The following is an 11,704-nucleotide window of genomic DNA, read 5'->3' on the forward strand; positions in this document are numbered from 1 at the left end:
TGAAAATTATCTTACTACAACAAACTGATGTTTTAGACGCCAAAGTACTGCCTAATTTATGCTAAATCGAAGAAGTTGAGGAAATACAGAGTTACAAAAGAAACGACCAAGAATTGCACGTTTAAATCATCGTTCCTAACAAGTGTATCAATTTTAATCCAACAATGGCAATACAATTGTGTTTTAAAAACACTAAAAGAAAACACATACAAACCAATATGTCAAAATACATTGGAACCGGGCTCTCTCTTTCTCGGCAATGCATTGTGCTTATAAATTACCTATAAGTTAACAAAAACTGTCATTCTAAGCTACAAGAGTGATAGAAGAGCAACTTCGAATCCCAAAAATACTCCATCGTTCATGATGTTTTCTCAAGAATAATACACCAATTTGACTTATCGAAAAACCGGTCCACAACCACTGCATTTTCCATTCCAAACACCAGCCTGCAAAATATTTTGAGAATAGCATTATTAAAGACAAAAAACTCTGTTTGATTTTAAAAAGAAATATAAAGCCAAAGACAGCATTTTGTCTACTGTGAAGGGTTAACAAAGACCCCATTATAGCTATTTCAACAAAACTGGATAAACAATTGAGTTCCGGTCCAAACCCAATCCCACTTAAGAATTCTGTACTGGAGATAAAAAAAATAAAATGTAAAACTAAACTCAGTGTAACTTTCGGCACGAGAATTCTATTCTTTTAACACAGATCATCAAAAAAAAAAAAAAAACAGTAAAGCTGCATAATGTTTTTGCTCAAGCAGTTTAATATTTTGGTATTAGATATTTCAGTATGTTAAGAAGTATCACGTTATTTCGTCTCAAAACCAGTGAATAACACGTTATCTTTTATGAGTTGCTAAAATCCCCTTCTTCTATGCTCCCCTCAAATCCCAGATACCATTTTAACTGTAATCGAGTCTCGTCTCAAATTGAATTCGCAAACGAGGAAAGTAACTCCGCTAAAGTCCAGGGCTTTAGACCTCCAACACAATTAAACCAGACAAACAAGAAAAAAAAAACATGAATTACCGTTCAAGCTCGCCCTCGCTGAAAACATGGTAGTACCGATTATAAACCATGGCTCCTTTCTTATCGTCCTTCTTGGCGAGCCCGTTGGCGAGAGCCGAGGCCGAGGCTTCACCGCCGATCTCGGCGCGGTGATACGGCAAATGCCACGGCACAAAGTACTCGTGCTGATCTCCGTGACCCTCATCATCGCCTCTCTTCTCCTCAATCATCTCCGGTATGCTCTTCAGCTTGGGGCTCCCGGGCCCGCCGCCGCGCTCCCTGGGGCTCCCGGGCCCCACCCACTCGCCCACGAACCTCCTCGGCAGCGGGGTCCACTTCTCGAGCAGGGATCGGTCCTCCTGCTCCGCGGCCCACACCGTGATGAGCACCAAACCGCCCTTCTTCACGGCCCGGACGAGCTCCTCCACGGCCTTTCTCCGGCGAGCCTCCGTGCTGAGGTGGTGGAGCACGGCGATGGAGACCGCCGCGTCGCCGGAGCCCGACCGGAAGGGGAGGTTCACGGCGTCGGCGACCAGGGCCTCGTGGCCGCGCTCCGAGCAGATCTTCACCAGCGGGGCGCTGATATCGCAGCCCACGAACGAGCACTCCGGGTTCGACCCCAGGTACTTCCCGTTCCCGCAACCCGCGTCCAGTACCAGCGAGCCACGTGGCAGCGACGAGAGGAACGCCGAGACTCGCGGCCACTTCGCGAACCTCGTCGCGCTGAAGTGCGGGGCTATGGCGTCGTACACTCTGTGGACGTACTTCTTCTCGATCTCCGGCGTGAATTGCACGCTCAGCGACGAGTCTTCTTCTTCTTCTTCTTCGGCGGCTTCGATCTTGGTGCGTTTGGTTCTGATCTCTCTCATAGTGATTTGAGTCGCTCGCGAGAGGACGCTCTTGCAGATTTGACTGGTTTCTCTAAGTGAGCTGCGAATCATGAACCGCTCAGAGAACACAGATGGACAGTGGATTGGGGAAATTAGGTCATGAGACTTGCAATAACCAGAACTTAAATTTTTAGGATGTTTTTCGTTGAATGAACGTTGAGAAAGAGAAGAAGAGTAATAATAGCGCTGTGGAGTCTTGCAGAACTTACTTATGGAGGGAAAGGCAAGGATTGAAGAACGTTTACGTTTATCTTCTTTGTGTCCGCGAATGGACCGCCATGGCCGAAGCTCGAAGTACCCACTTCTTCACAGAATCCAATTGAATCTCCTTCTTTCTCTGTCTAAACGCACCGTTTTAATCTGGTTTGGGCTTGGCTTCACTCTCGCCTTGGGCCTATTATTTCAGAAAAATGATGTGGAGATTATCCGATATATCCCATTTTAAAACGGTTTCTGTAAATATCTCAATTCTCATTCCTATTCTGAGAATATATTATTTTATTACGAGAATATCTCATTTTACTGTTGCATCCTTGTTGCTTACCGTTTTATTTTTACTTGTTCTTTCTTAATGTTTATCTGATCTTTTTAAAAACAAAGTATTTATGAAATTATTGAATATTGGAGAATTCAGAAAATCACCATTTCTAAACAAAATATTTGTGAAATTCCCCCAAAATAAATCACGCAATATTGTAAGAGCCTCTTCATACCCAATGATTTATCCTTGGGGCAAGATGTCTTCTTGTGTAAATTGACGAATGTTCAATCTTCACGAAAAATAAAATATTGTTGTCTTTAAAGTTAAAGTTCATTCATCAAAATTCTTATAATGCTATAGTTTTTGAACAGGTGTGTTCTTCTCTAATTTTTGTCGAGATTCATATGTTTCTCATTCGTGTCTTTTTCATCCCGATAGCTCTACTCAAACAATTAGATGTTTCGTCAATGACCTTGTATAATAATTGAAGATGATTCTTTGATGACTTCACACATATCTTCCTTTTGTGAAATTTTCTTTTTTTCTTAGACGACTTGAATGAACATTCGGATTGAGATGTAGTGGATCGATGCATAGATTGTGCTTCATTCATACTTTGCACATTATGAGCACTCTAAAAAAATTGTCTTCCATATGATCATTATCGTCATTATCTTTACTAGTTTTTTTTCCATGTCTTTCTAATTCCTCAACCACATATGTGGGACCCTTTGATTTTTTTTTACCAACTGCATGATATTTAACATAAATTAAACCGAGAACATCATAATATAGAAAATACTTGTATAGAAATGGAGATGCATCCTTATGGTTCCGTTTACAAAAAAAAAAAAAAAAAAAAAAAACTAATAAAACACCATTATAAAGACCACAAAAAGTAGCACTAGAAGAAATTGAAAAGTATATGGAGATATGCATCTCATACGAGGTTTTCGATCGTAACTTTTGTTTTTCCGAGTTTCATCCAGTGCAATTAGGTACAATCAACATTAAATGAAAAACTTGAAAGTAAAATTTCAACGTCTTCAACCTTGACGCAATGTTTGGATTAGCTTCTAAGTCACACCCAAGTATCTTCTTATACCATTTTATTTCAAGTATTTTCAAAGTGTCCAGCTTTATAATTTCTTTCAGCCTTGTGTTGTCAGTCGTTTTCGGAAAATCGAAAATACCAAATTCCGTTCAAGGCCCTAAATAGGACCATGAAAAAGTCCAACTCGGGCCCACAAAGGCGATAAAATAAAAAATAAAAATAAAATAAAAAAACGAGCCACACGCGAGCTTGCGCCGCGCAGGCTCATGCGCACAACGCGCGGGCTGTCTTTGCGTGATACGTGGACCAGTGCGCACATGTGATTGTCGCGCGTGAGGTCTTTTGCGTGCGCCTTGCGTTTGCCAATTCTGACTTTTTGGTGTTTCTTCAGCTCTCCAGCACCTATGATCCATCACCCAGAGGGAACGAGGTAATCAATTCTAAACACAATTAATCAATTCAAGAGTCGTAAAACATTGTTGAGGACCCTCCGCACTTGATTTCACTCTGATCGAGCACAAATCTCATCTAACGATGCCCCACCTCACTCATAGCAACCATAATATTGTCGATCTTCGGAGCGCGCGCCAGAGGTACTGCCTATGCATCTTTCTAACTTATTTTAATCCACTTATTATTAATCTCAGATCTCCGCGACGAACGAAGAATGTTCTTGAGCTAGAGGAGCGACACTCATGCCTTCTGAGTTCCGCACTCTCGGCTTGGACGCGGCCTCTTGGCCCGGCCTTGGGTCGAACCGTTTGAAGTCTTCAATCGTTGATCAATTTTCAACGACAACATCTTATATTTTCCTTCATCATATAACTCCAACAAGGACACAATCAATACTTTACCTTATTCTTATTCCATTCAAAACCTCTTATTCAAGGTTTGGGATACTGTTTACCGTTATCGTGTCGGGACTCGGATTTTATGAGTATACCCCATTAGTGCAAGGGTTCACCGTGGGTTTTTCTATAAAGAAACCGGTACATTTTCTTTGATAAATAAATGTGAAATAAGTTTTTTATAACTTTTATTTTTATCTAAATTTATTTTATTTATATTTTTATTTAGAATTGCGACAAACTCATATTTTTTTGAATTTTTTAATTGGGTCAGACCGGTTTTTTTGCATAAGGGGATTCTCTACTGATATTGGCTCGGTAAACTCCGGATTTACGAGTATTTCACGGTTTTGTACGTTTCACTACCCAAATTTGTCAGTAGACAATATACAGCGCGGTAACTTACCGATTACCCGATAATTCAAACCTTGCTCTTAGTTTGACTTATAACCCTTACTTTTGAACTTGTCATCATATCAATCAAGGACATAATATTTCTATTTGATATGCATTGTTAATTAATACCATTATGTATGACCAAATAATACATGTTCTAACACATTAAATCAAAACAGACAAACAAATAAGAAAATTAGTAGCAAAAACAAGCAATTTATGATAAACGACTTGGTTATAAATATGCAATATAAAATTATAAAATTGGTATCAAAGAAGCAATATTAAATTGACCTCTCGAAATATAAAATCTGATAAAGGAATGTCTTAATTGTAGGTAGTTATGTAGAGAATTCAAAAGTAAAAAAAGAGAAAAAAATGTAAAATTGGTATAGCGAAGTTACGTAGGTTCTTTAATCACATACAGGTTTGCGTGCTATTTTTTTCAATAAAAAAAATTTGGATACAAATTTAATTTTCAAGGTCTACCAGAATTAATAATCACAATTTTTATAGACTAGTCAAATTTTTATTTTATCTCATCATTAATCTCCCTTTATATTAAACTTTGTACCGACAAAAAATCCGAGAATATTATATTGACATTGATTAATACCTACTTCATACGTTTTGTATTTTAAATAACTGTAACTAGTAATAAATCAAAATTAATAAAAAAAAATAACATATTGGACATTTCTTTAATATTTAGAATTTGTCTGTGTTATCTTAAAAAAAAACGCTTAAATACCCACTTAACCTATCTTTTATTTTTTGATACTGTGGCGTTTGCTATTTGAATTTGTAGTGGGACGAAAGAGAGACCTAAATAGAAAGTCCTATGCCATGAGTTTGGAATTCCATGGCCGTGACTCGTGACAGCATTATTTGGAAAGTTGTGTATTATTTCTATTTGTTATACGACTTTTCGTTCGTCCAATATGTAGTCCACATTCTTCCCCCGTGTTTCCCCATCTCCATTAATGAATAATGAATACTGAATAATGAATAATGAATAATGAATAATGAGTATCAATGTATCATGTATGCATGCATACGAAGGGGAAAAGTTTTTTTTTTTTTTTTTTTTTTTTAAAATAATATTAATAAAAAGGGCCAAAAATTCAAGTGAAAATAAGTTCTTAGGAAATATTAATATCATTTGTGAATGTAAAAAAAAAAAAGTAAAAATTATTGGCTTTGTTACGGGAATGAAATAAGTAAAAGTGGCTAAAAACAATAAAATAAATAAAAAAAAGCTAGAGTATAGTTTTTAATTTTAATATATTAAAAAATTATTTTAAAAGGAATAAAGATAGACAAAAAAATGTATGATTACATTTGAACATCTCCAACCCACTCCATTGTAAAGTGAGATGGAACAAAATAAAGTTGAGTTTACTTCAACTCAATTCTATTTTGCACTCCATTATCGAGTGGGAGAATAATGAAACTCTAAATATAGAATTGCACTATTTATTCCACTCTATTTTGGAGTGGAATTTTATTAATATAAAATTAGTTTATTTAATTACAAATCAATCATAATATTTATTATAATTATATTATTTGTGTGTAACTAAATTAATTTATCATAAAATTAAATATGAAATTATTTTAGTTTATTTTAATTTGATATAAATATTGATCTTGACATGTGATAAATATAATACACCAAAAAAATCATTAAAATATTAATTTTCGTTGCAAACAAATTATAAAATAAATAACATTTCATACACATATAAATCAATAAGAATTTAGTATTTTTGTATAATGTCACTTTTTAGATTTTGAACCAAATAAATAAATGTTATATGTAATGTATGTTTATTTTTTTTAAATATAACAATATTGGATTCAAAGTATACAAATTAAATATGTATTAATTGTAGTGTAATAAATAGAAAGTTGTTAAAATTATTAAAATAATAGAGTTATGAAGAACATGTTTTTTTGGTGTTAAAAATCTAGTATTGGGTTGGAGATATGAAATACTATTTGATGTGATAGAAACTGCATTTTGAAGTCCACGGAACTATATTTTTGAGTTTTTGGGTTGGAGATGGACTTAGATTGGTAAAATTGCCCAACTAAAAGCATTTGAATAAATGACAGATCATTATCTCAAAAAAAAAAAAAAAAAAAAAAAAACCGATCATAAAAGTTATTTAGGTGGCCATAATTTAGGCATGTTCTTTGTTATTTAAATTAAAATGTTTACTATGTCAATCTTATAATACAAACCATTATTTAGATATTTAATTAGTATAGTGGAGATTAAACTCATGTTCTCGCAACAAGAAAATTATCCAAAATAAGCCATGTCGAATTTTTGTTATAAATACGGTCCAAACTGCAAACGAAATGGCATGGTTTCACCATATTATATTTTCAATAACATCTCATAATTGGTTTACTAATCTATATCTAAATGGTGCACTACAAATAGGTAGTAACTCTCAAATAATTGATTTGCATCTAGCCTTGGTAGCCCGAGAACAAATCATCTTTTTTTTTCTTTTTCTTTTTTTTTTTTTTTTTTTTTTTTTTTACAGATGACTCTTTACACTTTTGTAGGACTAATTATGGAGATGCCTTGGTTTGGCCATCAAAGACGCTAACTTCCAAAACAATCTCGATGAGCTTTAGTTCAAAGGTGCCTCTTGCCACTCAGTCTTACCTTCGCTCAATCCTTCACATCTGTTATTACTATGGATTGGTTGTTTTTGTTATTGGAAAAACTGATGTCCTTCGTGTTGTTGGGAACATCAGTGTTGTGACATCAAATGTCTTTTCCACTTCAGGATCTATGACGTAGAATATCTGCAGTTTGCTTTGTGTCTTACATGTTTCCGCGTTTTTTTTTCTGATCGACCAACGAGGTTTCACCATGCGCATTGGAAAACCCTAAAAAATGACACCTAGCTGAGAATGTATCATATAAAAGAAATGTTATCCCTCTTTGGTGGGTTATACGGTTAGGGTTTTTGTGAGAGTGTGGTCACCGAAAAACCTTATTGTTTGTGAGATATTACTCTGTTATTCTTGACTGTCATTTTGGAGCATGTTTACGAAGTTGGTTTTAATATTTCGAGAATTGTAAAATACGCATTGTTATAAGCTTTGTTCAAACACGGGTAATTATAAGCATTGTTATAAACACGCATTGTTATAAGCATTGTATCGAGTGAAAATTGAGGGGAGCTCAAACCCAGGGGGAGCCTGGGTTAGAATTCACTAGGGTAGTTTTGAAGGGTAGAAAACCATGAAAGTGATCATTTGCAGTTGTCCATTGTTGTACTTATTCTACCGTCAATTGAAGTTCTCTTTTCACTGGGAGTATCATCTCTTTAGAAGTAGGGACGATTGACTGAAGTGAGTTATCAATTGTTTGTCTCTTGATTTGCATATTATTTAGTATCACTAATTTGATAAACGGCTTGGTGTTCATTAACTTGTTATAACAACATAAGAGACATCACAAAAACAGTATATTTACTTTTTCAACATCTTTACTCCGATTACACATGGAAAGTACATTGGTGTTCTTCTTTTATTGCTGAAAATAAGAAACATATTTTTTCAGTTTGGTTTGCGATTTTTCATGGTAAAAAATCTCATAGTAGAAGGCTCCCTTATTCTCCCATGCCGACATGAGAGCTTAATTAAAATAGTGGCACTTGATCTCACTGCTTACATTGAGGTCCGAAAAGGCTTGTGAAGACATTGAGAGCCTCATGATGAGATTTTGGTGGGGATCCTTTGTTCTTCCAATTCAAAATCCAAGTGATGGTTGGTCAAAAAAAGTTGGTGACTCATTTTGAAATTGAACTAACTTAATGATCGCATCCTTAAAGTCAAATACTATTCCACTTGATTATTTCTTCACCTTTGAACTAAAAAGGTAAATAGTTATTTAATTGGCACTCCTTCTTATGGATTCATGAGATTTTGATAAAGGTGTCAGTGGATGAAGGTGTTTCGAGATAAGTAGACTTTGTTTCCCATACTTTTCAGCCGATCACCATTCCTACTGGAAAAAATGAAAATCTATGTGTGCAAATACCTTCGATTAGGATCAAGATCGGCTCCACGAGACATTTTGGCCCGTTGATAGCCCCGATGTCCATAGTATTCCACTTGAAATTCGAGCGAGCGAGGACCGTATCTTATGACAGATTGAAAACGTTGGTCAATAATCGGTGCAGTCAGGTTACCGAGCTGCTACATTGACTGCCCTACCTTCTTCATCGGCAATTGGAGATCCTAAATTCTAGAATTCGTTGTTGAGACTCTATATTCCTCCTACAACGGAAAGTGTTCATGTCGCACCTTCTCCATGATAGCCTCACTTCGTATCTGGCTCTCTTACACCAAGGAGCAGAGCTGGCCCTGACTATAGGCGAACAAGGATGGTGCATAGGGCCTCCGATTGGGCTGGGCCCAAAATTTTTATATTTTTAAATTTTTTTTTTTTATATTTAAATTTTTACTATCATCGAAGGGGCTCCAAAATATGAATTCGCCTAGGGCCCCTAATGACTTCGGGTGTGTTTGGGCCGGTCCTGTCAAGGAGTCTAGTGTTTACAAAATTGTCCCTTTCCGCAGAGGCTGATTGCATAAAAGTTGTCACGACGGTTAATGCGACTTCATCGACGGGTGCGTCTATCCGATCATCACAGATATTAGTGGTTTTTTTTTTTTTTTTTTTTTTTAAGTTTGGCGATGGTTCTTGCTCACATGTTGCTCGAAAGAGTAACACGGTGTCTGACACACCCCTTGCTCATGAATCATTTTTTTTCTTCATAATAATGATGCGTAGATTCTTGGTCATGATTTGCCTACTATATATTACTTATGATAATAAGGATTTGCCCGTGGATTCTTTTGTATTATAATTTATATTGATGTTTATTATTTGTGTTCATGGAGTAAATTTGACATTGTTAATTTTAGTTTCCTTGGAATAAATTTGATAATTACTAGCCATAATTAATTTCGTTAGTGGGCTATAGTGTATGGTGCCCTTTCATGACCGTATGTATACCAAAAATAAAAAAACAATCATCCTACGGCTTTCGACCAATTCAGGTGATGATGATCGTACTTCTATGACCAAATTTCAATAGATCTCAATTCGCAGCCACAGAAGTACTAGAGTAGAGTGCTAGCAGTAGTGTCATTGTTTTAGAAGAAAAAAATGGTCAATAATTTTGTTTTGTTAGATTTAGACGATGAATGTGCTTTTACGTGGTTCGAAATAGATCTTTTCATGACAAATATATTTACGTAATTAAAAGACGCTAAAAACTGTAATATTGCACATTTGCGCACATTAGATACATATTTATAGACATATTATATCATTATCAAAAGCACTCTCTAGTACAACTTTAGGGAAATTTACTACGTAACTTACGCCTACCGACTACACTAGTGACTGAATGTGTATCTATGGCCTGGAAGAAAGAAACTATGAAAAGAAACACAAATTCTCAATGCAAATATTTTTCCACATAGAATATTATTTTGCCTATATGTACCTGTCAAGGTTGCAAAAGTCTACAAGGAATTATTTGATCTTATATTTATTCTTTTTTTTTTTGTGGATCAAAGGGCCCCCCCTTAAAATATGAATAAAAACAAAAACCTTTACATAACAATATAAAACAAACAAAAAATTAAAATATATATTTAAAAAAGGGAAAAATATATTACAAAACACAACAAGAATTATATGGGGCATCTAAATAGATATTATATGCAACGTCCCCAAATGAGATATTTCCACGCTTATAGTAAGATTACATTCATTCATCTGTGGAAAAAAAATACAACAAAAAATCACCCCAATAAAAAATCCGATGGTATTAAAATTAGATATAAATCCCAATTGTTTAAAATTAGATATAAATCCCAATTGTTTTAAAAAAAAAAAACTCCCAATTTTTTTTCTTCACAGTTTGCTAGTTCGTAACTTTGTCTATTTTTTACCCTAAAATATTATCAGTTAGCTCCTCATAACCCTTTTTTTTTAATTTACATTTGTAGCTCCTTTCATGATTGATGACTTTAGACGCCACAAGAAGCAACGGCAAACGAAACCCTAATTTTTTTTTACTGACTTGAGAAAGAGAGAAAGGGGTTATTTTACATGCATAAAATTCAATTTTGGCCAGCCCCGGTGGCTGGGACTTCTTATGTAAAATATTATAGTAGTACTACTATAGCTTTATATTTGCGCACTTAGATTTTTTATATTGATATGTTGACAACTTTTAAAGATGATAGTGTTGGAAAAATGTTGGTATTTAAACCAAATTAATGGCTGATTTGTGGTAACAATTTGAGTGGGGTCCACTCATCATATTTGAATAATTCCAAGTGATACGTATTCCTCGTAACGAGGGGTATAAGATTGAATATCTGTTTGCCAAAATCGAACATAAGATGAATGTGAAATTGACGCTCAAAGAAACACATTTATGTTGTGTTGTGGAAGTGGAATTGCAAGAGTATCACATTGGTTGGGGATGTGTATTGTGGTAGTGTATAAATATTATCCTCTATCCTTTAGTGGATAAACAAGTGCGAGAGAAGATAGTGTGGGTGGGTTAACTTAACCCCTCACGCGCGCACCGCCGAGCCCGAGCGTGGGCCCGGATTTCGGGTTTCGGAAATGTTTCGGACTCAAAATCGGATTAGGATTGGGCTTGGGCTTGATCCTTCAGTTTTTTATTGCAAATTTCATTTTCGGATTGGGTTTGGGCCTACGCTACCATGCATGCACTTGAACACTTTGCATCAGAAGAAACTGTCTGCCCTTGAGCTTCATTGTAACCTTTGAGCCTTCAGAGTTTAAACCTCTCATTTATCTGAGGTAAAGAGCTAGTATGGACCTTAATGGTGGACGTTTTTATGGAGCTGAAGCTTAGGTCTATGTGCCTATAAAAGACAGAGTCTTTCTCTCATTTGAACAGACCTGAAGTGATATTTCATTCTCATTCCCTATT

At 35.5% G+C, this 11,704-nt stretch overlaps 1 protein-coding gene across 1 annotated transcript; it reads right to left on the minus strand.

Annotated features, from left to right (window-relative positions):
- Window positions 1–129: 129 nt before the first annotated feature.
- On the minus strand, window positions 130–2,112 carry LOC149391404 (S-adenosyl-L-methionine-dependent methyltransferases superfamily protein). The gene is made up of 2 exons (XM_089619037.1): window positions 1,041–2,112; window positions 130–449 (listed from the first exon to the last, which is right to left on the minus strand). Exons 1-2 carry the CDS (start codon window positions 1,958–1,960, stop codon window positions 362–364), a joined length of 1,008 nt encoding a protein of 335 aa, XP_089475163.1. The 5' UTR covers window positions 1,961–2,112; the 3' UTR covers window positions 130–361.
- Window positions 2,113–11,704: the final 9,592 nt, after the last annotated feature.

Source organism: Urtica dioica, chromosome 7, assembly GCF_054948205.1.
Source record: "Urtica dioica subsp. dioica isolate 48M chromosome 7, U.dioica_male_clone48M_v1_H2, whole genome shotgun sequence".
Taxonomy (NCBI): Eukaryota; Viridiplantae; Streptophyta; class Magnoliopsida; order Rosales; family Urticaceae; genus Urtica; species Urtica dioica.